We start from the raw sequence: 23,371 nt of genomic DNA on the forward strand, positions 1-23,371 counted from the left end.
CTGTCGTGGAACATGCAACTTTAAAATATGGTAACTAATACGTCTTATCACCAACGTAAATGTCATGGAGCTCGAGTATACAAATTCATAGAAGCACGAGCTGAAGTGAGGAAGACAAGAACTACTCAAGCGAGTCAAGCATGAAGACCTCGAACGCCATTGAATTTCTTCCGGCATCTGTTCAACTTATGAGACTACCGAAACAACGCTGAAATAGCGAATCAGTCAGGCGTATGCGAGGAAGGTGATGACCAGGTCTCACATCTACTGCTGCTGAACCGAACAAATTGCCTGGTGATTGTTACGATTGTATTCGCGCGTGAAAGTCTTGTTGCAGGTGCCGCAAGGATATACGACCTTGAGGTGTGTTCCCTCCACGTGCCTTGAGAGGTTTCCTTTATTGAGCTCTTTGGTGCAATCTTCCCAAGAGCAACGGACGCGCAACTTGTCTCCACCACGAATTCCATGGTATTCACGGAGGTGAGCAGAAAGCTCGTGGCCAAAAAATGGGTAGCTGCAGTGCGAGCCATCTGGTCTGCTCCATCGACACTCATTCATCTGCTCAAAAGTATAGCCCGACTGTGAAAGTCAGTTTGATGGTTATGATGCCTTGTCTGGGGAGTCGAAACTTACAGGCTCAGGCTCTAAGAAAACAAAGTCGTTGCTTGCGAGGTTGTCCGACATATAGGTGCGGGAGGCGATGGTTGTGACAAGTGTATCTGCTTCAGATTGAAGCGTTTAACAGGGGGCTTTATAGATGAATTTTTGGGGGAGGGCACCGTTCACAAAAAGCCCCGAACCTCATGGGTTGGCAGCCTGGTGGGGTGCCAGGAAGTTACCTCTCGGGCTGCAAACGTTTCCGATTGGTTAGAAGACAACCATAGAATAAGCGTCAGTTGCCAATGGCCTTGGCATTCGGCAAAGCGCGTCATACACGAGTATCGATGTCGCTGGCGAGTACGCGTGCATGATTGCAGAAAGCCAGAGAAGTAAGTTCCATCCGCGAAAAAGTGTGACTTGGTTGAGGGAAGGCCGATGTGCCATACCGAGACTAGAAGTACTTCTATGCCACCCATCGACTGGCCAATGACCGGCTGCGGATTAACCAGAAGCTAATGGAGGTGTGCAGATATCGTATTTCAAACCAGGAAGGAAATGAAAATAAATAAAAAAACTTCAGATTGCATACAATGCGCGTGGTAAAGTTAGTCCCTGACCGTTGACGTTATCGGGGCGTCAACGCTTCACTTACGCGTTAACGCTAGGTTCTTGAGGCAATCCCGCTTTTATCATATCCTCCCTGGTTAACAAAACCATCAGATACAGCATCGACGGAACTGTGGCGGTTCAATCAGCTCTGTTATTTTTTGGGGAAAAAAAAGGCACCGCCATGCCACTGCGACTACACGCCCCAAACGATGCAAGATGCTCTCCATAAATGCCTGTTAGATCAAGTTGTTACATTGAAGCAGCACTATCTCGGAGTGGTCTATGAGGGACGTACAAAAGACCTAATCTGCAGGTAAGCATTGCTGGTTCCCCAGCCGATTTCAGTTGAGAATAATAGGTCGAGCTTCTCCCAGAATCTCCCTACAATATTGACCGTGAATTCGCATCCCCGCAGACAGACCCTTGACCCGAGTTTGCGCATCGTGAGGCAAGTAACTCTCCCGCACTACGAAGTTAGAACGACCAGAAGCTTTTCTAGAGGCCACCTTGTCGCCGCCGCCAAACGTTGTAAGCGTGTATGCAAGGTTACATTGGACTTGAGAGAGAAGAAACTTGTACATGGTGAAAGGGATCATCAGCTTATGAATGTGCGCGATTGTCCCAGCAGTCTCATATGCCCGTGTTAACTGACTTCCGGGAAAATGGTAACGAGATCGTCGTAGACCGTTCTCGAACCTGCATCGAGATCCATCGAACCAGGGGAGAATATCGACGAATCAAGATTCGGAACCTGGGAAATACTCCTGCCAGCTCCACGAGTACCTGTGAATCCTAATCGTTGCTGGGGTTACAGTTTTTGCTGAAGGGTCTATGGCCTTGCAAAAATTACTAGCAAAAAGGGTCACCATCAGCGCTCGTGTACAGTCCAAAAGTAGCCCGAAGCAGCAAAAGGGCTCTGCAGACGCCTGCTACTTACTACTCCGAGAGGTATCATAATAAATGCAGGAAATTTGACATCCTCAATTGCAATCCATCCGCGAAATCGAACGTTTTGTAACTCCGAATCTCTTCCCAAGAAAAACTAGCATTTGAAAGAGGACAGGTAACGAGTCCATCTTCAGCTCAACACCGGTCGTCGGCGGGCATTCAAATATCCATCCATCGTCCTTCGTAGCCTTGCAATGGCATGTCAGCAAAGTGGCGTTGCTCTTGAGGTTGCAACTTGAACTCGTGCTAGGAAATTCGGAATGCGCAAGGATCGCGGGCTCATTCATGGATGCATGGCCGCCCAACGATATTGATGACTTTTATCATCGCTCCCTTGGAAGAAAGCAACTTCAGTCTCCGAGCGTCGAAGCGTACGGTAATGGAGTGAAGCGAAGAGAGTTGGCGATCTCCACCGAGCTTGCAGTCTCCAGTGTCCACCGATTATGTCACATTCGACAAGCGACTACCTCGTTCGTTAGAATGGGAATTAGGTGGATGTGCCTCGTTAGATACGGACGTTGAAGCAATAATTGAACATAGGCCACAAGGATGCCGGCACCCTGCGCGCGCCAGCCAGACTTCGTTAAAGCTGGACGTTACAAATGCATCCCAGGTTCCAAGAATGCGTCCATAAGGCAATTGTATTTGTTGACACTATTTGAAACAACACTGGCTATACCATCATGTGTTGATGAAGCTTTCACGGTTGCCAGAAGTCTATGAGTCGTCTGCGAATGAGTGTCCGAATATTGGTATCATCTTGAACGGGCCGAAAGTATCGCAGTCTGACGTGATAAACTTGAGCGCTTGAAGCTTGATCCCGAGGTTCGGTTATACTAACTTCTAATTTGATGCCACGTTCTTCACGGTAATCACAAACTAGGTTTAAGTTGAGATATCTTCCGTAAAACATTTGCATCCTGCTTCGATCCATTTGAAAGAGATCGAGCGTGTTCAGAGGACAACAGATGTGCATGAGTTTTGGTCGAGTATTTTATTTCAGTTTATCTATTAGCTACTAGTACTCTAATGATCCTCTTCCGCTTGGTTTCTGTTTAACCTATTTATAGACATACAGATATGAGGTTGATGCCATGCCGCCATTGCTACAATTAGAATGACGATCATGTCATAGTACTACTCAGACTATGGGGGCGTGCAACGCTGTCAGACACAATTACACAATAGTGCGCATAGTAAGAGAAGCCGCCTGGCCGTCATGCATCATGTCTAACTCGCAAAATTGACAAACTGCTATCAATTTGTTATAGGGTTTCGTACTTCAACTAGAATATAATATCGCCAGGATAAACAGAGCTAGTAAGTACGTCGGAAGCAACATAGACAACAGATACTTAAACTGAAGTCAGATAAATAGAACAGGATCCCTTGTCAAAAGACACCCTATTTAATGCTGCTTCTCTCTCCTGTGTCTGTTGAGAGTATCTCCGCGCGAGAATAGTTTGCCGCACACGCCGCACGGGTGCACAACCTTCATGTGTTTTTCCTCGATATGTCTCGCGAGACTCTCCTTATTGACCTCCGTATTACAAGATCTCCATTGGCAGAAAACGCGGGCATTGTCGGGCCCGTGAATTCCATGTCTCTCGCGTAAATGATGAGAGAGATTGTGACCGTAAAAGAGGTCGTTGCAATGCAATCCTGGTGCGTAACAATCCCAGAAACACTGAAACATTTCATTGATAAAATGTCTTTCCTGCAGGCGTTGATTTAATCGCAATGATATCATGTAAGATTTACAACTCACAGGTTCCGGCTCAGGTGCTCCGCTGATCTGGAAATGGTGAAAGCCCCCCGACATGATAGTAATGACGCGGAGATTGTGATAGTTATGCTTGCAGACTTGAGTATCTGAGGGACCGATAAATGATTGCGAAGCCCACTGTAGTATATAAGTGTTCTGGACGACCTGCAAGGAGGGCCATCGTTCCAGCTGTCCCAATATCAGTCGTTAGGGACTCTGGCCTCGTAGGCTTGCGAGGTGCCAGCGCCTAAGCGGTGAAATTTTCGTTGGTTTGTAAACGGAACCATGTCCATCGAATATGAGTCAGTTTCCAGTGGCGTTGGCATTCAACGACCGTCCATGAGATTGTGTATCAATATCCCCTACCGACCACACGTGTAGAATAGCAAGACCACCTGCCAAAGGTGTGATTGAGTCAAGAGGACGATGGACAAACGTGCCAATATGGTCAGAATTGGGTACGTAGCTTCTATGACGACCTCCACCCGGTCAAGGGCCAGCTGTGGAACCAAAACACGCCCGGAAGCCAAAGGACACCAACTTGAGATGAAGTCCAAGAGTCAAATGCAGTGCAACGTTAACTGACCCTGTCATATGTAAGGCGCGGTAAAATTGACATCCAATGCTAATACTACAGCTTCCATGCAACGGCATTTTCTGTTCTTGAGGTGTACGACTCGTTTCGAAATCCTTGCTTGGCCATCAGGACAATTAAAGAAGTATCAATGGGATTCTGGATAGTCTAGAACGTTCAGCTCAAATGTTATCGGAAAGAAAGACACACTCCGAATCTCTTCTCAAGAAGAACTAGCATTTGAAAGAGGAAAGTAACGAGTCCATCTTCAGCTCAACACCGGTCGTCGGCGGGCATTCAAATATTTAGCCATCATCCTTCGTAGCCTTGCAATGGCATGTCAGCAAAGTGGCGTTGCTCTCGATCGACCTTGAGGTGGCAACTTGAACCCGTGCTGGAGCTTGGGAACGCACAAGGATCGCGGGCCCATTCATGGCCCCCCAACGGTAGTGATGACTTTTATCATTGCTCCCTTGGAAGAAAGCAACTTCAGTCTCCGAGCGTCGAAGCGTACAGTAATGGAGTGAGGCGAAGAGAGTTAGCGATCTCCACCGAGCTTACAGTCTCGAGTGTCCACCGATTATGTCACATTCAACAAGCGACTACCTCGTCCGTTAGAATGGGAATTAGGTGGATGTGCCTCGTTGGATACGGACCTCTTCATTCCCAAACCAGTGTTGAAGCAATAATTGAACATAGGCCACAAGGATGCCGCCACCCTGCGCGCGCCAGCCAGGCTTCGTTAAAGCTGGACGTTACGAATGCATCCCAAGTCCAAGAATGCGTCCATAAGGCATCTGTATATGTTGACACTATTTTAAACAACGCTGGCTATACCATTATGTGTTGGTGAAGTTGTCACGGTTGCCAGAAGTCTATGAGTCGTCTGTGAATAAGTGTCCGAATATTGGTATCATCTTGAACGGGCCGAAAGTATCGCAGTCTGACGTGATAAACTCAGTGAGCGCTTGAAGCTTCATCTAAAAATCCAACTTTACGAAAATGTAGTCTAAAACTCGTTGCAAGACTTTTCTGACAGTTTCCGTTTTGGTTAGACTACAATTCAGTTCGTAAATACCTGGTTTTGGTTATGTGAGGACCCTGACTTAAGTTTCACAAAATTTAGATTTGAAAATGATGTGATATCATCAATGCGATGCGAGATTATCAGTGTGATATGTGCGTTATCTAGTCGTACAAAGATTGAAACCATTTGAAACCAGCATAAAAGTAAAACATATCTACGAGGATGGTGCTTGCGTCGGTCCAATTAGCAACACATACAGCAAAAACCTACCAAATTCTGCCTTCTCATCATCTGTCAAGTCGTCCATCACTTTCACAATAGTGAGAAACTTCCGGTTGCCTGACATCCCCCCGAAGGGATCAACCTGCACAGGAACCTCGGATTGTTCATCCAAGCTGCAGAAAGTTGCAGCACCAGATAGTGCTGCCGTGGTCCGGTTCCGAACTGTGGTTCGAACCTGACCAATGGTCAGGTTCGTCCATGGTTCAGTCCATGGTTCCCCATTTTGGCCGGATCGAACCGAAATGAGGTTCACGGTTCGTTGTTCCTGGGACGGTTCAGTCATGGGTTCAGACCTTCCTGAACCGTTCCGAACCGTGAACCGAAACTTCCTCGAGATATCAGCAAAGCTGGTAACTTCTCTTCCGCACTCATGGGTACTTCGACTTCTGGGATCCTCAACATCTGCATTAACTTTCAATTCTGTCCGGACACTCGCATTTCGTGCTCCCAGTTGTCCAATCAAGCTCAAGGTACCATTTAATCGTCAATCAAGCTCATAAACTAACTGATATATTACTTTGATATATCTTCCAGGATTCTCCAATGCACATGGTGGAGACTGGTTGTGTTTGCACTGGTCTGAATTTAGGTACGTTGCACATGTAGACTCGACTCTGGATGGGGGACTTATATGTTCTTTGTTGGGCACTCAGCACTGTCCTCAATCAGGTCCATCTGACAATTGATCAACAAATTCTTGATCTTGGTGAAATCAAACCAATCATCGTCGACCACTATGAAAAATGCTCAACTCCCCAATGAATCAAACCACGCGTCTCATTGTGCAGCTCCTCCCACAAGCCCATTGTGCCTCATTTGTCGGCGTTGTTTGCTCAGTTCCACACATTTTGGCACACGGCCTCTAAATGCATCCCAACCAATCAAATGACAGTCCCAACATTGGAATTTCAACCTCAAGTTGTTTCTGGAGGACATTCCATGTGCACCGACAACCATCGACGTACCTCTTGCTCAAGATGAAAATGTGAGTCACTCGTCATCTCTCCAATTTCATTCTATTAAAATACACTGCAGAGATATGGCATTGTTCCTGAAATTGGTGCAGAAGCGGAAGTGAAGCGGCTGCAGCTATGTGACATACAAACACAGGGACCTCAAGCACAACCAACAGAAACACACCAGTCAGCTGGTGGGAGGAGAGAAGTTTTCATTGCTGCCATCACCAGCCTGTCTTACTCAACACAGAGGAGTATGGGACATGCAGCTTCATTGAATATGTAGCTATCAGTACAAGTACTTCGACTATGTTTTTTTTTGCTAGCTATTAAAAAAATTGGGTCCGGTGTAGAAACAACAATACTGCTAGGAACAAATGATGCTCCTGACAGTATCTATAAATGTTGAAAGGTCGCGTGTTGCCTAGTCTGCATTACTTGAGGAGACAAGTGCGTTCGACCCTAAAGGGGAAGCGAGTACAGCAAAGTTCTAGAGGTATGCGCCTCAGTGAAGTGCAAGAAAGCGCAGGTGCGCGCAAGGCACGGGAACACGCGCGTGTATAAGCGCGAAGCGCGTGCGGGTATGCGGAAATTGATAAAGACTAAGCTTAAGTGATAATATGATGCAAGGTAGGAGAAGAGAGATGCAAAGTGTGGACAAATAGATTTCTACTATACTCTGCTAAGTAGTAAGTGACTGGTAGGAAAAGTAAGTTAAGGTGAAAAGTAAGTCCGTAATAGTATGTACTGCTGGTGCTTATATAGCGCGCCTAAGTGCGGTCATGCGGAGCCGAAGCGCTACCGAGTAGGTATGTAAGGATATATATGGGTGAGAGTCCATGATAAAAATAAAGGTGGAACACTATGCTAATAAAGGAAATGGAAATATATGCACTAGGGAGCTTGGTGGACAGTGGATGGATGCATCTGGATGGCTGGCGCTATAGGGTGCGCAAGCGCGGGAATGGTGCGCGCATGGCGCGCGTTGCGCGGGAAAGCTGCGCCTCATATAGGAATTGCTGTGGACAGTATACAGAGTGGTGCTGCGAGTTGGTGCTGTATACTCCCTTAGTGGAAACTGCTATATCACGCCATGAGAGGCATGATTCTCTACACCGGTTCACATTCGAACCTAAAAAAAACCAAACCTGACCGCTGCAAACTGTTTGCAAAGGTTTGGTCCAAGGTTCGTCGAGAAAGGTAGAACCGGACCTTGGTCCGGTTCTCGGTTCTTGTCAAACTGCCTCTGAACCAGACCAAACCAGACCACAGCAGCACCGCCGCCAGAGAGTGCCCAGATGTATTTCAACCTTTCCAGTTGTTCTTCCTCTGTCTCACCGAGGAATTGCTGGCGCAAGCCGAACCAAACGAATCGAATGACATTGGACATTATGAAGGGATGTTGGAATTTTGCCTTGATTTCAATCCTACCATCCTGAAAAGATTAAGTTAGTCTCCCACAACAGGTAAAATGAAGCTGTACCTGGTTGAATGTGTAAATGTGCATGAACATGAGTCTGTTGCCCTCCAATGTGATCTTGTCGATCACTCGTTTACGATAGATGACAGGGGGTGTGGTACTGTGTAACGGGGGAAACAGTTGATAGGCGTGGAAGGCGCCCATACGCGCAAACTCGACTACCTTCCCGCAAGTTACTGACAACGTGTTTGCGACCTTGCTCTGATGTTTGCTGGTTATGAAGTTTTGGATCGTTGCTAAAAGAATGTGTAAGTACAAGTCTAACAATCCACACACAAAACTTACTGTTAGGACCGAAACACTGCGGCAACGAGTCATGAATGACCTTTGTAAGCATAGCTTTCTTTGGGGCTTTGTCGATGGTCATCACATTCAGGGTAAATAGTTTGCGTGTGACGAGTTTCATCACGCCCTTCATTGTCTGGCCAATGGTGGGATCAGGGACTATGATAGTAGTGGGAGTGGGATCAGCATGTGTTGATGACATCGCAATCTGTGACGTCAAGCTTTCAGTCGTCTGTGGGCGGGTTGTGGGGTAGGGAGCCATTCGTGGTGTTGGTGGCATCAGCCGTTGACCGCCTCGTCTCTTTGCGAGTCTTGCCGGGCCTGCTGTCTAGATGAAAAGGATAGTATGAGTATTAGATAGATAGAAGAATAAACGACTTACATGCATGACATCTGTTTGAGGGATCTCACCTTGTTGGATGAGCGTTGTATCCAACATGCTCATGCTGGCCGCGCTACCTGTAGGACCCTGGAACAAATCTTGCGAGTAGTGTTCGGGATATGAGCCCTGTGGGGGTGCTTCTAAGGATGGTTGGTTCTGAAAGAAGTCCCAGGTGGACTGATCATCAAAGCCGATGTAGGGATTCATTTCTGGCTGGGCTTGTAGAGACTGTTTTTACCTTACCTTATGTTGGCACTTTTGTAGCTTACATAAGCAATCAATCTTTTCACCAGTTACCAGTATGAGTCTGAGTGCTCAGTAGTTTTCTATGATATTTCCTCTCCTCTGAGCCTTGAGCCTGGTCCAGAAACCCTTTAGGGTCGAATAGCAGCTAGGTTCTGCAAGACCCAACACATTGTTCAGACTCACCATCTGAATTGTTGTACCTTCACCGACACTCTGTGTGCTGCTGTAAGAGTGCCCATGTTGGGCTGTGAGACGTTAAGCAAAGAGTGACGAAAGGAAAAACATAAGAACTTACAGGTAGATTGATCATCAAAGCCGGTGCTCTGTGTGCCGCTGTAGTGCCCATGTTGGGCTGTGAAACGTTAAGCAAAGAGTGACGAAAGATATAAGAAACTTACGAATGGTCTCATGCGCATCAAAAGCAAAATACGACATCTGCGGTTGTTCAGTAGGAATGCAAAGCTGATTGATTGCTGGTTCACCCGAAGGATTGAGGCCAGAGCCTCGCGGTGGTTTTGGGACTTTGGCTTTACTCTTTCGCTGGGGACCACGACTGCTAGGCATTCAAGGTTGGGGGTAAGGATGTGAGAATGTATGTGTGCATTTAACTTGCGAATTGATGTAATAGTACATACAAGGGAACTTTACACGAACTTTACAAAACCGGGAACGCATGGCAGGATGATAAGGTGATTTACGAACAAGGCAAAACATTTACTACCAAAAGGTAAAAAGAGGGTAGGGGTGTGGCATGATAAGATGATCTATGAACGGGAGAAAAAGATGTATGAATGGCCAGGGTGGGCGAAGCACGATATTGAACGGTCGAAGCGTGTTTATGAATGGTCGAAGCCAGTTATGAGCAGGCGAAAAATGGGCGAAGCAAAGCGGTACCAGTTGATAGCGATCTATGAACAGTGACTTGATTGTCACTGATATCAATCAGTGTGAGCAGCGTGAATAAGTGGGCAGTCACGTACCACATGGGCAGTCACAACTGCATGCCGGACGAGCACTGCTGGCCTGGCTGCCCGCTGTGATCATCATCATCTTCTCCATGTTTGGAATCGGAATTGGAATCAGAGTCCATATCAGTACCAGCGTCCGTACAACCACCCCCCAGCGCATGTGTAATGCTGTCCCTATTTTTAAGAGTACCAACAAAACGAGGTAGGTAGGGGCCCTTGCCGGTAGATGCCAGTAATTCATGCCTGGCACCTGAACCCAGGCATCTTGAGACCAAGTCTGCTTGGGCAGTGATGGCACGAAGCATTTCGCACTCATCGTCATAGACAGCTTGAGGGTAATTTGTGTCATCATCAGTTTCTGCACGACGGGGCTCAGAAAAGAAATTTCTGATCTTCTTCAGCTGCTCATCCTTCGTGTTGAGGCGGGCTCTGTTCTCCTGGTGGAGTGCCTGATTTAAGGCTGTCATATGCTCTGCACACTCAACCTGCCATAGGGATGTTGCCACTTGAAGGCGAGTAACCTCGCGGCTAGCAAGTACTGCCTTAAAGGCTTTGTACAATGTGTCAATGTTCATCTGTGAGAGACCATTAGATATCACATCCTCGTGCTTTTAAATGTATCATGTAAGAACGGACTGAGACAAAGAAAATGACAAATACCTCTTGAAGTTGTTCAGTGGTAAAGTCTGGTTCACGTCCTCGTCCTGCGATGTGGGTTGTCAATCAAATATCAAGTGGAAGTTGCCTAGAAGGGTATGGAATAGGCCTCTTGGATGATCTCTCACGCAAGTGTGCTGCCCGGGAAGGTGACTTTGGCAATTGAAAGAGGTTAGGCTTGTACAATAAGCTCTCCTTTACATCAGGAAGACATGGGATCTCTTCCACTGGGGATAGGTAAGCCTTTGGAGAACCTGAAAGGGAGGGGGATAGCTTGGGAGAAAATGAATGGTCAGAGCCAGATAAGAGCTCAGTAGCCATTGTATAGGGTGACTCAGGGTAGTTGACCTTCTTGAAAAATTTCAAGGGGGTTAATTCAACATGCGTTGCACTACTTGATGTAGTACTGGTAAAAGCAGGACTGCTTGGTCGAGGAGGAGATGAGACTGGTGATGAAGATGCAAACTCCATTGGCTTGGCGCGATGACTGTGCGCTGTGAAATGTGAGGTCCTCGGAGTTTGAATCCCAGCCTTGTGCAATCCTGCAAGTCTGCCAACATCTGGCACACTTGAGTCAAAGCCAAGTCTACGCTATAATGTAAGTACTCCCATTGCTCACTTCAAGATACCGCACATACCTTTGGCAGGCTATGTCCCAACTGCAAATTGGGGGAATATTCATCCATTGAGGCTCTTATTTCACATCTCAATGCTCCGTCTACTTGCTGGCCTTCCGATACACAACCACAAGCTTTACCTGTCCCTTCTATACTCAATCAAGGTGGTCAGACACACGTCACTGGTACCTGCCACCCACAATCCGGATATGTCTATGGGATCGGTAGAAACATGCTGGATAAGTTAGAAAATGATCAATTTGCGCATTGGCGGTTGATAAATCCTTATTACCCTTTCACTGACCAAGGTGAATGGGAATTGGGGAAATTCTTGGTTGAAAACCTTACCCAAACCCAAATTATGAAGTTCTTGAAGTTGAAATGGGTAACGAGAAACAACGATCTAAGCTGTACTCCCAACTCTGATCTTGATTTCACAGTTTGACGCTCCGAATCGTGCAAGACCATCTTTTACCATGAAGGATCACCTCCTAGACTGGATGGACTTGCTCCCTTCTTTTACCCCATGGAAAGTCTCCAAGTTAGAGTTCAAAGGCTATAAGACTGTCCATCCTGTGGAGCTCGTTTGGCGTGATGCACAAAGGTCGTCCAGCAACTCTTTAGTGACCCAACGTTTGCTAACCACATGACCTTTAACCCCTATGTCGCCAACGTCAAAAATCAGCGTGAATATGGGGATTACATGAGTGCCAATATGGCATGGAAAATCCAGGTTTTTTGCCCTGTTAATCTATGCCTCACTGAGTAATAGACTGATTTCTTTATTTCTAGGACTATCTCCTGTTGGGTGCGACTCAAGTCCCAATTATCTTGGGATCAGATAAAACTCCTGTGATGTGACTTGCCGGGGGAATCGAGATGCACCCGGTCTTCGTCACCATCGGTAATATTGATTCTGAGGTCCATTCCAAGGCGACATTACGAGCTTGGCGCTGCGTAGCCTACATTCCGGTTGTGAAGTTCCACGTTCATCAAGAATACCAGTCCATTCTCCAGACCAGACTATGGCATAAATGCATGGACCTCGTTTTTGCAAACCTCAAGGTCGCAGCAAATGATGGCTGTTTCATGCCCGATCCCTCCCGCTACATTCACCATGTATTCACGCCACTCGTCGCTCACATGTGCGACCTGCCGGAGGCTACTATGATCGCTGCAGTCAGTAAAAACTCGTCCCCGCTAACCATGGCAATACAAGCAGATTTCGGTGACGGAATTCTCCACCCCCCTCATACCGGGAGCCACACATTGAAACTCATTGTGGGGATATCCCAAAATGTTGATTTCTGGGATCTGGACAAGTTCCAGAAAGCGGCCAAAGCCATCAATTTGTCTGGTGTTCACATGCCGTACTGGCGTGATTGGAAGTTTGCATGTCCGTCGGTCTTCCTTGCTGGCGAGGTGCTGCACATGTGTCATAAGTTTTTCGCAGATCATCCACTAGAATGGATCAAAGAGGCTCTGGGAGATTATGAGCTCGATACTTGCTTCATGGTCCAGCATAAGCGGGTCGGAACACGCCATTTCACGAAAGGCATCACACATGTTAATCAAATGACAGGCTGAGAGCATAGAGACATCCAACGCACTATCGTTGCGTCAATTGCAGGAGCTGTTCCACCCAGATTTGTCCATGCAATCTGTTCACTTGTGGACTTCTTTTACCTCACACAGAATCCTGTTCACTCACCTCAATCTCTTCAGTCATTGGTGCAGGCCCTTTCGGATTTCCACTCTTTCAAGGACACTATCATCTGGGCCGAGGCAAGGAAGGGGAAGAAGGGTATCAAAGAAGATTTTTTCATTCTGAAACTTGAGCTTCTCCAAAGTTTTGATGGTACGATTAGGAAATTAGGGACTTTGATGCAGTTCTCTGCAGACATGACAGAGCGATTGCTCATCACACATTGTAAGAACCTTTTCCCGTGGACGTCCCAGCAAATCAAGGATTTTATGGAGCAATGTGTGTGCATTCTCAACCGCCAAGAGTCTATGGAAATTTTTGACCTGTACATGCTATTGACTTCTCGTGGGGCGTCACTGGTTAACACCATACATGCCGAAGATGAAGATGTCACTATTGCCAGTCCTGCACTCTCCTGGGTTTCCCGGGTTCTCCCTGATGAAGTCAAGTCAATTCATGGTCCCTGACCTGTCCGTAATCACTTTCTCAAAGGTATCCTCTCCAGAGATGTGCTCACCGCTTTTCAACTCAATGTCACGCCCAATTACAAATCACTATCACCATCTGACATACGCATGAAATATGCACTCTTTGGCTTTGAGCATGCACTCGCCGAATTCATTTGTTGTTCCCCCCTTTCTAGTGGTGAAAATTCTTGCTGGGACCCCAAGTATGGGCGCTTCCAGGTATGGCACAAATTCTGGTTGCAACTTCACTTGGCCTTCCAGCCACGAGTCATCATGCCGAGTCGCATGGTGCAAGCGTACCCACCAAGTGATGATTTTCCCTTTGGAAATTGTGATACTGTTCTCGTGGACACCACAGGCATTGATGGCAAAACCAGTATGTCTTTTATGTACTTACATTGTAGCCTACTGATATCATATACAGCAAGTTGCATCGTGCAGGTTCGACTCATTTTTCAACTGATGGTTCGATGAGGTTCCAACCTGGAACTACCATTGTGTCTCTCAGACCCACTTCTCTATGTCCAACTTTTCCACTTCATTTCCAGCCCTGATGATCATCCTGAACTCGCAATGTGGACTGTGGAGCGCACATACACGCAGGAGGAAAACGGTAATCGCTGTAGGAAGGGGGCTGTCATACGAGTGACAGATGTGATGCATGCGGTTGAGTTGATACCAGTTTATGGTGAGGCAGTGGCCAATAGCGTGTCCTCTGCGACTTCTTTGGAATGCTATGATCATTTTTTCCTGAATAACTTCGCAGACAAGGAGAGTTATCACACATTCAGTACCGAGTTTGTATAGACAGTAGCTTAATCAGTACGCAGCAATTGTATCTATTGTTATCGGCATCTATCATATCACAAATCACATCTTATCAACGGAAAAACAACTGGCTTGAGTTTTATCAGCCAGATATGGTGTGTTATATTGGTGTTCAGCATCTCCACCAATCGCCTGAGTTCGCTACTGAAGTTGTAAGTGTTCGTAAGTGTTCGTAACGCGCGTAAGTTACAGCCATTTGCAGAATGCTAAGCTAAAATTTTTTCACTACATTCACAGCAGTATTTTAACTTCTACTCTCTGATCAAATATGTAGGGTATGCTAATAATTGTGAACTGGGCTCACAGGTGCAATAGGAAAAACAGCGAGAAATTCATGTCCGCCAAGGAGCTCACCCAAGCACCACTGACCTTTCTTCTTGTACTGTTCCAACACTGTTAAAGGCTCAGTATGGTCAACGTAGAACTCAGTAAACACAGATGATATGGCATCACTGGTGCTGCTGTCTTGGAAGAGTGAACCACTCAATTGAGCGGCCTGCAGATAGGTAATGGGGGAAGATGCCAGGATGCCCTTTGCATGTTGACGGATGAAGTCCAATTCAATGTCCTTGATATTAGCAGCTTCGTAATTTTAGTTATAATATGTGAATAGTGAGGGACTAGGGTGATGACTCACAAGCATATTTCACCAAAGCATTGCAAGCAGCAGGGTGAGACAAGACAAGACCAACAATGTTAACATGGGAAAATAATGAATGACACTTCAGAGTTTGCAAGAGATGGGTTGCAATGTAACGCTGACGGACTGCTGCATCGACGACAAGCTGCGTCACCCAGCCAACTTAACAAAGTCAGAAGGTGAGCTTTGCAATAAATTGAGATAGCTACCTTTGTTTTCACCATAGTCCCAGACTGTGGAAAATGTGTGTCCATAAAGTTGAGGATGCTCACTCTCAAGTGGGCCAACTTGGATGTAACAGGTTACCAAAACACTACTCTCCAGGTGAGACAAACATTGGGATCGTAGTCTTGCACCAGTCATCTTGACCTTTTTCTCTGTGTAAATAATTCAGCGATGGCCAATGATCAACATATCAATTACTCACCAGCTACAGTAAATTTGGAGATTGTAGCTGCCTGATCGCCCCAAATACCATAGTTGGAACTGAACAAATCGGCGCACAGTTTCAGTGTATCATCAGAGACTTCACTACCCACTGTCATCTTATAAGAAAAAGAGGCTTTGGATGGAGAGGTGGGAGAGGGGAGGACAAGGCCTCTTGTTGGGGGAGTTACGGGTGTCGACTTGGGCATTATTGAAGAAGATGAGTGATTAGGTAATTCATACAGACACGTATATATTATCAAGCATGGTCTGTGCACTTGGAACCCGACAGTAAGATCGACTCATAAAAAATAGCAACCATTTTTTGTCCCGATGGACGGTGTGCTGCAGGCATATGGATATATAAATATTATCATGTAATACTGTGAAAAAAAACTATAAGAACCACAAGCCCATCCTCACTTGCCCATCCTCACTTACTATGTCAAGTATCCCTCCAAGCCAGTCTGGCACAGGCAATATTCACAACCTGCATCAGTATCATCATCAGTATCCACAGCTGCCAGCACATCATCAGCAACCTTTCATACAACATTATCTGCAAATGCCGCACGTACCGCAGCACTATCCGCCACCTTTGCAGCATCAGTATTATCCACCACACTTCATTCATCAGCCTCCATACCAACAGTATCTTCCAATGCGACCGATGAGGATGCAACCAGAAGTTCCAGCTCCAGAGTACCCTCCAACCCCAGAACTGTCCCAGGCATCATCAAAAGCCCCAGCATCGTCCCAAGTATCAGTGAGACTGCGACCAAACCCTGAACCGCACCCTGGAGTTTTTAGTTTCGACATTGACATTATTATGGGTGACATGAAGCATGGATTTCATGGTGAGACTGACATGCCTTGGGATGACTTCAAAAGTCATGTTCTTGCATACCTCGATGCTCCTGAAGAAGTCCAGCTTGTGTATAAGTTTGTGGGTGATAACAGTAAAGCTTCTCACCTAAACGATGCAGAAGCATTTGGTATTGCTATGGATCGACTTTGTCACAAAGCGTCCAATGCGCGTACACAAGTCGTTGCTTTAGAGGTAAAAAACGCAGCAGTAAGTGATTATTCATGTCACATCAATCGAAAATTACTTACAGTTACTCCAAGGCCAAACAGACTACCACCAAAGCGAAAAAGAGGATGCATGAAGACGATATTCCCCCAGTGACCGAGGAGGATTCCACACAGCTCAAAGTGTACAAACAGCTTGAGTGCCACATTTGATGTGAGCTTCACCGTGGCCATTGTTTCATAGATCGCACCAGTGGGCTATGATAACCATTGTCGTCTCAATCACGCTGAGATGACTCTCTGGGCTAAAAAAATTGCAAGTTACTTTCATGTCCATGCATGCAGAAAAAAAAAACCTTTTAGGCTCTCGGTCACGCAACAATTTACAACCCACCTCACTGCCTCAATTTTGACTGTGGCCCAGCCAACAAAAAACCTCGTCACTCAAGGTCGGGATCATCACCTGAAGTCCATGTCACCATACAAAATATAACGGCTGAACCTACCATAGCCTCTGCATCCCAGATGCAGATCCCCACATCAGAGACTCCTAGTCCTCCACCGCTTCCACAACAGTGCCCCTTCGAGTCTGTGCCCCAGATCCCTAACACAACACTGTCAGACTACCCAAAAATTGGGGTGTTGCTTGCGCTGATCGATGCCGAAAAACCAGAACTGCGAATTTGTGAGCTTGAAACATCCCTGCTAGATGCAGGGGTGGTTTTGTTGAGCCAAGTAATGCTCTTACCTGAGGATGTGTTGAGTGTCATTGGCAATATGGGGCAAAAGCAGGCCAGAATACTCCACAATTACACTAAACAGATCGTTCTGCCGCTCCTTGGACTCATCAGTTCGTATGAGGAGCCAGAGATAGAGGAGCCAGAGGCTTTTAGTGCAGGGACTCAGAACAAAGGGAAGGAGCGTGCTATTGAGATTGAAGATGATTTGTGGCAGGAAGGAGAATTGGAGTATGGAAGCGGCGAGTACAGTGAGTATGAGAGTGATGACAAGATGGATGTTACAAGTAACATCGGCTACATGGCCCCCCTATCATTTTTCCCCTTCATCCTCGCCCTCGTATGCCTCCGGCTCATACTTCTCTACCGACTATCCGTTGACCGGATCCTCGGGACCATTCCCATCCCTCGTCCCCCTCCTGTCGCACCAACGTGCGCACGTGCCCTCAGGCTATGACTTGTTCTGACTCGTGCCACCAATGTGGCTTTCCTTATCTTGTCTTATCTTTCCTCTGACTCATGCGTGCTGCGCATTGTATCACTTACCGTTGGCTCGTTCCAACATTTCTCGGTCTCATTCCGCATTCGACCTCACATCACTAATCAGGCTCTGCTACCAGTGTACCTATACCCTTTCCGTTCTCCCCTTTGCCCTTACCCACAGTACGGTAGCCTTGCCCTTAACCCTTTCCACTTAGTATAAGTAGTCGGTCACCCTGTACTAGATTCCCTAACTTGAATCTACTCAATCTTCCCTGGAACATACTTCCCTCTGAAGCCCCCTCAGCTTCAGTCTCTAGTATCATTTCTTAGGTGCTCATCGCGCCCAAGTCTACCTCAATCGACTACTCATTGTTTGGACAAGACTGTCCTTACCTTGAGAACGTCAGTAACTTCGAAGACATCCGTCTTAGAAGTCACGTGACACGCGCGTCTCTGATATCTGCCGACTCGTCGTCACCAGTCTCAGTCGCTATACCGGACCCTTCCGGTTACGTCACGAACGTTAGCGGACGACACCCCTCTTAGGGCTCCGCATAACAGATCTATTTGAGTGCGTAACAATGGAGGGGGGTGGAGAATTCCTGACCTAAGTTGTGAATCAGCGATACAAACTAATCACTTAGTAAAATAGCACTGCTGGTAGTTTCAACACGCCCACCAGGTACTTGCACAAAATCAATAAAAAGTGCACTCTCTACGCAATGTATTCACTATGCTTGTACCAGCCATAAGCCTTTTCGCTCGTGACAACACCATATACAGCTTCCCATATCAATGTGTATGGATCACAAGCTGGACCCTCAGTTTCCCCAAGTACATAGTCGCAGTTTGACCGAAGCCATGCCTTGATAGCTGAAAATGCCTCCTCGATAGGATTTAAATCAGGTGAGTAAGAGGGCAAGTACAGGAGCTGCATGCCACTACAAAAAAAAAAGGGAAATCAGTATCGTTTGAGCAGGAAATAAGGATAATGTACCGCTCTTCAACCATCTCACGAATACCTTGAACTTTATGGATACTTGCATTGTCCATGACCAACACCGAGTTTGGCATGGGCCAGGGCTGCATTTGGTCCAGTACACCAGCAACGAAATCCGTGAATTCTTCACCAGAGAACGAATGATCTAAAACCTCCAAGTGGAGGATACCATCAAGTGACAGAGCCGGAAGAATTGAATATCTAACAAAATGTCAAGGCACTGATGAGAAAGTTTCTGCAAAAGTACCTTTTGCCACATATGAAAAAATCCCGCCATCGCGTGCGCTTTCCAATAGGAGCCCAAGCAAAATCACGGCGAAACAAAACCCTGTTGAAATTATACTCGTCTGCAAATACAAGGTGCTCCGGCCAGAAATGCACCCCCACAAGCATCTTATAGGCAGCTCGGTCATCTTCATCATGTTCGACAGAAGGGCGTGTAACCTAGATAGTACTGTATTGAATCAAACATATCAATAAGGACATGAGTGATGACATACCTTCTTCCATGTAAACCCTCGCCTACATATTGTTCTGGAAATTGTTGCAATCGAAACTTTGACACTACAAGTCTCCCGCAGTTGATCTTGCATCTCAGTGAGGTAGATATCTGGTTGTCGTTCGATACATGCCTCAAGGAACTGAGAGATAACATATAAGTAGTACTGAGAATAAGTAATAACTCACGTTTGCATCGAGACTATCTAGGATGCGGGGTCGACCTGCACAAACTGGTGTCCTCACAACTTCGCCAGTCTCCCGATACACCTTCCGAAGATATCGCAATGACCGCTCACTAATCCCAGTGTAACGACAAATTGTTGGGTCCTTGACATTTAGCAAGCTCATTTGTACTAGAGCAACTTGTTTTCGTTCATTGGATATGTATCGTCCCATTGTATGAAGGGAAGCATCACGCTTCGCATCGGTGGCTTTGTTTGGCTTTTGCGCACAACCGTTCACACATTTCCTATTGGAGCTATGGTCGGGGCGCAAAGTTTGTTGTCCCGACTTATTGCCGAATGTATGTAGTGAGAAAATTTTGGCCTACAGTGTATGTCACTCAAAAGCGGCAACTACCAACATCAAAACTTGTAATTCTATCTACACCCTCAGAAATACCTCGTTCGTTTCAAAAACCTAACAAATGTGCTATGTTAGAGTAGTATAGTAAGTCTATCAGAATACTTTTTCAAAAAACTTAAGTTTCAAAATTTTCGCTAGCCAAAAGTGAATTTCGAGCGGAGCATGTCGGAGTTTCCTATTTGGGTATGCGGCATCTGACGGCCGACTCCGTGATTAGTCGACGGGCCCAGAAAGAGGTGATTGTCATATTGTTTTTTGCACCCTCTCTCATTTTTCTCTTTCGAAGATAGGTAGATGTTCATGCTGTGCCACTGTATGTTGGCATCGAGCGTTTGGGCAGTTTCACTGGCTTCGTGTCCCCTGAAAACACATCCTGATCAAATTTTCGATGTATATCAGTGCACTGATTGATATTACTCACTGAACTCATAATGTTCGCCCAGAATTTTTGAGCAGATACTGCTGCCCTCCGTGCACACCCCTCTGCATAATCCACTGTCTCTTCAGCCTTGACCACAATCTCCATAGCTGCTTCATCATCCAACTCGCTTTCATTATCTGATACCTCTCCTATATTGCCATCTATGAGACTGAATGACAATGCTCCATTAAAGTCGGACTCGGAGTCTGCTTCACTTTCGGCATCTGAGACAGGCACATAATCTGGGTCCAGAAAGACTTCAAAAACATCTTCTATCAGCCCATTGTCAAAGCACCTCGATGATGAAGCATACTGCTGCTTCGCTTGCTTCTGTCTTTTGGTAGGAGGAGGCATTCTACAGCAAAAGTGAACAATTACGTAATCAGGCGAAATTTCGGAAATTTAGATTTACGCTCCTTTTGTCTAAGTTTCCTATCAAAATTTCAATTTAAGCACATATGGATCAAAATTGCGGCCTGGGGAGAGTTGCTGTCCCTTAGTGACATACACTGTAGCATTCTGCAAATGGCTGTAAGCGTTCATTTCAGTCGTTTTGCAGATGACTTGATCCCGAGGTTCGGTCATACTACTTCTAATTTGATGCCACGTTCTTCATGGTAATCACAAACTAGGTTTAAGTTGAGATATCTTCCATAAAACATTTGCATCCTGCTTCCATCCATTTGAAAGAGATCGAGCGTGTTCAGAGGACAACAGATGCGCATGAGTTTTGGTCGAGTATTTTATGTCAGTTTATCTATTAGCTACTAGTACTCTAATGATCCTCTTCCGCTTGGTTTCTGTTTAACCTATTTATAGACATACAGATGAGGTTGATGCCATGCCGCCATCATGTTGCTACTTAGAATGACGATCATGTCATAGTACTACTCAGACTATGGGGACGTGCAACGCTGTCAGACACAATTACACAATAGTGTGCACAGTAAGAGAAGTAGGGTTCAGGAGAAAAATCCCTGCTTATTAGCCGCATGCTAATTAGCATGTTAATAACTAGCTATTAACACGCTAATAACTCGTCGCAAAAATCACGAGGCTAATAATGCTAATAACTCCCTACAGCTGACTGTGCCTCAGATATCGAGCGATCAGGTCAGGAATAGTATTCTGAGTCGACCGGCTAGCTTCTACCACTGACAGATGATCGACTAGTTACCATAGATGACACCGAGCTGTTTGGAACTTTGGATCCGAAGAAAAAGAGGGTAAACAGCATCATGATGCGAAGAACAGCTTGCTATCAGCCGAAAGTATTGAAGGAGGTGAAGAAATTGAAGACGACGAGTCCAGTACGTGGTTGGATCATGTGCAAACGAGTTCTGCGGCAGCCATGGTGACAAACGCCGACTTCGACATTGAATCTGAGGTAGATCTGAGTGCGGATGGTTTGTTGGCAGTGTTGGCAGAATTGCGATCTAATGTGGACAGCACAGGGAAGGGCAAGGCGGAGGCTGAGGATATCAATGGAAGCGATGACGAGTGTCCGGAGGTATGGGAATGAGTGTTTTTTGCGTTGGCTAATTAGCTAGGATTAATGGTTCTCAAAGTCGAACGTAGAAAAAAATTCACAGCAAGATTTTGCGTTGCCGGTACGGCATGTTCAAACTCCGCCCTGCCCTGTCACTCGACATCGTCATTACTGGCGTCGATGGTGCCAAAGATTCAATCCGATCACCAATCGTTGTCGTAATAAACGCCCTGAATCATGTCACGCTCTGGACAGAGAGGTCGAGGTGGTGGAGTTCGAGCTGGTGTGTCCGCCAGTACAGACACTGGGAAGAAATGCACTATTCATTGGGAGGGGGTTCGTAGCGCTCGTACGGAACGTCTCCTTGCCTGGTGCAAGGAAAACGAAGACGCACGGATCAAGCTGTTCTCCGATTCCGCAAAGGATGCGAAGGAGCAAGGTCGGAAGAAGAAACAGAGCAGAACTTCGAGAGATACCTTTTATTCACAGGTCGCACAAGCCGTATTTTCGAATGACGAGGATCCGGAGGTCCAACGACTTTTCAAGGAGGACCCAAAGGCATTTATCAAACCAGTTTCAACTCGTTTCGGCACGTATGTATCCCGTTCCTGCATTGTTTCTCCTCCCACTAGAATCACTGATCAGATGTTTTAGGCTCAAGAAAAAATATAACAAGTTCAACAAGGAGCTCAAGCAGTCAGGAGCCGGAAAGACATATGCAGAGCTGCAAGAGGATCCAATGATGAAGTCGTTGATTGGTAAGTTTTAGCCGCTGTTGAACTGCACATGTCTTAATCGTATCTCTGTTAGATACAAAGCTCGAAAAATTTCCCTGGTGGCCTGAGCTTCATGGCTGGTGGCGCACAAACCCAGCTTTCAATTACGCCTTCTCTACAGCGGATACAGGGCAAGATTTTGCGTCCGCTGCATTAGAACATTTCGCTATCTCAAAGCAACCACAAGCACCGGCTGCAGGCGACGATGACACTCACACAGATGAGGATGCCGAGGACGGAGAAATAGTTGAGATCAGCGCTCATACTACAGGTGATGCTGGCATTATAGATGCACCAGATGATATGATGGTTGACCAGCCCCCCTCCATGGAGTCATTCGAATCACCATTGTCAGCACCATCCCCGCTGTTATTTTCGGACCATGGTCCTAGCGACACGCCCAACTCATTCTCACTCGCTCCATTACCACACTGGTACCAACGACCCCAACCTCCTCCCATCACAACTTCCAACACACATGGCGTGATATCGCTGAACTCTCCTGAGCGCTCACCGGTACCCAATCAAAGCACCACCCACAATTCACCTTTCTTTTCTGATTTCAAGGAGTCATCAGCTAGCCCTCAATCCACACCTATTGACTCGGAAGATTCGGACATTGGTGCTAGCCGAGCGCTGCAGTCTCTTCGTGTCAGCTCACTCAAAGGAAGTCACGCAAGTTCACCCTCTCTTTCTACAAAGCAGTCTCGTGCACGTGCACCTACTCAGAGTGCTTCGCCTCAATCTAGTCGCCCCCCCTCTTCATCACGCAAACGCCCTGGTGGCAGCACTCTCGATCAGACCTCTGCCGCTGCAGATAGGATGTCTCAGACGGCAGATTCCATAATGACGCACCTTAACAGCAAACGTGAGGATCGTGTGGAG

At 46.4% G+C, this 23,371-nt stretch overlaps 10 protein-coding genes across 10 annotated transcripts; 4 read left to right on the top strand and 6 right to left on the bottom strand.

The window, feature by feature from the left end:
- Positions 1-728, bottom strand: F5891DRAFT_332916 (uncharacterized protein). The gene is made up of 3 exons (XM_041371372.1): positions 634-728; positions 263-579; positions 1-208 (listed from the first exon to the last, which is right to left on the bottom strand). Exons 1-2 carry the CDS (start codon positions 682-684, stop codon positions 265-267), a joined length of 366 nt encoding a protein of 121 aa, XP_041216512.1. The 5' UTR covers positions 685-728; the 3' UTR covers positions 1-208; positions 263-264.
- Positions 729-2,364: 1,636 nt separating this feature from the next.
- On the top strand, positions 2,365-2,948 carry F5891DRAFT_1084854 (uncharacterized protein; the record flags this gene model as incomplete). The annotated part of the gene is made up of 3 exons (XM_041363459.1): positions 2,365-2,602; positions 2,667-2,770; positions 2,793-2,948. Coding segments are annotated over 3 exons (369 nt in total), but the record flags the coding sequence as incomplete, so codon positions are not given.
- A 4,945-nt stretch (positions 2,949-7,893) lies between these two features.
- On the bottom strand, positions 7,894-9,718 carry F5891DRAFT_1201295 (uncharacterized protein; the record flags this gene model as incomplete). The annotated part of the gene is made up of 7 exons (XM_041368876.1): positions 7,894-8,196; positions 8,245-8,477; positions 8,527-8,854; positions 8,909-9,136; positions 9,338-9,399; positions 9,450-9,506; positions 9,553-9,718. The coding sequence occupies 7 exons, from the start codon at positions 9,716-9,718 to the stop codon at positions 7,894-7,896; spliced, it is 1,377 nt and encodes a 458-aa protein (XP_041216514.1).
- Positions 9,719-10,145: 427 nt separating this feature from the next.
- On the bottom strand, positions 10,146-10,697 carry F5891DRAFT_989250 (uncharacterized protein; the record flags this gene model as incomplete). Its single annotated transcript, XM_041378054.1, has 1 exon — positions 10,146-10,697. The coding sequence occupies one exon, from the start codon at positions 10,695-10,697 to the stop codon at positions 10,146-10,148; it is 552 nt and encodes a 183-aa protein (XP_041216515.1).
- A 565-nt stretch (positions 10,698-11,262) lies between these two features.
- F5891DRAFT_1132660 (uncharacterized protein) lies at positions 11,263-14,375 on the top strand (the record flags this gene model as incomplete). Its single annotated transcript, XM_041364742.1, has 10 exons — positions 11,263-11,282; positions 11,427-11,781; positions 11,837-12,000; positions 12,021-12,129; positions 12,189-12,248; positions 12,276-12,911; positions 12,987-13,067; positions 13,092-13,560; positions 13,594-13,944; positions 14,044-14,375. The coding sequence occupies 10 exons, from the start codon at positions 11,263-11,265 to the stop codon at positions 14,373-14,375; spliced, it is 2,577 nt and encodes an 858-aa protein (XP_041216516.1).
- A 301-nt stretch (positions 14,376-14,676) lies between these two features.
- Positions 14,677-15,671, bottom strand: F5891DRAFT_968999 (uncharacterized protein; the record flags this gene model as incomplete). The annotated part of the gene is made up of 4 exons (XM_041376313.1): positions 14,677-14,978; positions 15,034-15,198; positions 15,246-15,411; positions 15,471-15,671. The coding sequence occupies 4 exons, from the start codon at positions 15,669-15,671 to the stop codon at positions 14,677-14,679; spliced, it is 834 nt and encodes a 277-aa protein (XP_041216517.1).
- Positions 15,672-16,027: 356 nt separating this feature from the next.
- F5891DRAFT_1201299 (uncharacterized protein) lies at positions 16,028-16,707 on the top strand (the record flags this gene model as incomplete). Its single annotated transcript, XM_041368877.1, has 2 exons — positions 16,028-16,537; positions 16,591-16,707. The coding sequence occupies 2 exons, from the start codon at positions 16,028-16,030 to the stop codon at positions 16,705-16,707; spliced, it is 627 nt and encodes a 208-aa protein (XP_041216518.1).
- A 312-nt stretch (positions 16,708-17,019) lies between these two features.
- On the top strand, positions 17,020-17,688 carry F5891DRAFT_1201300 (uncharacterized protein; the record flags this gene model as incomplete). The annotated part of the gene is made up of 1 exon (XM_041368878.1): positions 17,020-17,688. The coding sequence occupies one exon, from the start codon at positions 17,020-17,022 to the stop codon at positions 17,686-17,688; it is 669 nt and encodes a 222-aa protein (XP_041216519.1).
- Positions 17,689-19,059: 1,371 nt separating this feature from the next.
- F5891DRAFT_916124 (uncharacterized protein) lies at positions 19,060-19,515 on the bottom strand (the record flags this gene model as incomplete). Its single annotated transcript, XM_041373706.1, has 3 exons — positions 19,060-19,158; positions 19,215-19,346; positions 19,402-19,515. Coding segments are annotated over 3 exons (345 nt in total), but the record flags the coding sequence as incomplete, so codon positions are not given.
- Positions 19,516-19,762: 247 nt separating this feature from the next.
- Positions 19,763-20,735, bottom strand: F5891DRAFT_1084862 (uncharacterized protein). The gene is made up of 2 exons (XM_041363460.1): positions 20,113-20,735; positions 19,763-20,064 (listed from the first exon to the last, which is right to left on the bottom strand). The coding sequence occupies exons 1-2, from the start codon at positions 20,573-20,575 to the stop codon at positions 19,976-19,978; spliced, it is 552 nt and encodes a 183-aa protein (XP_041216521.1). The 5' UTR covers positions 20,576-20,735; the 3' UTR covers positions 19,763-19,975.
- Positions 20,736-23,371: the final 2,636 nt, after the last annotated feature.

The sequence above is a fragment of the Suillus fuscotomentosus genome (assembly GCF_016647785.1).
Source record: "Suillus fuscotomentosus strain FC203 chromosome Unknown F5891scaffold_289, whole genome shotgun sequence".
In the NCBI taxonomy this organism is placed as follows: Eukaryota; Fungi; Basidiomycota; class Agaricomycetes; order Boletales; family Suillaceae; genus Suillus; species Suillus fuscotomentosus.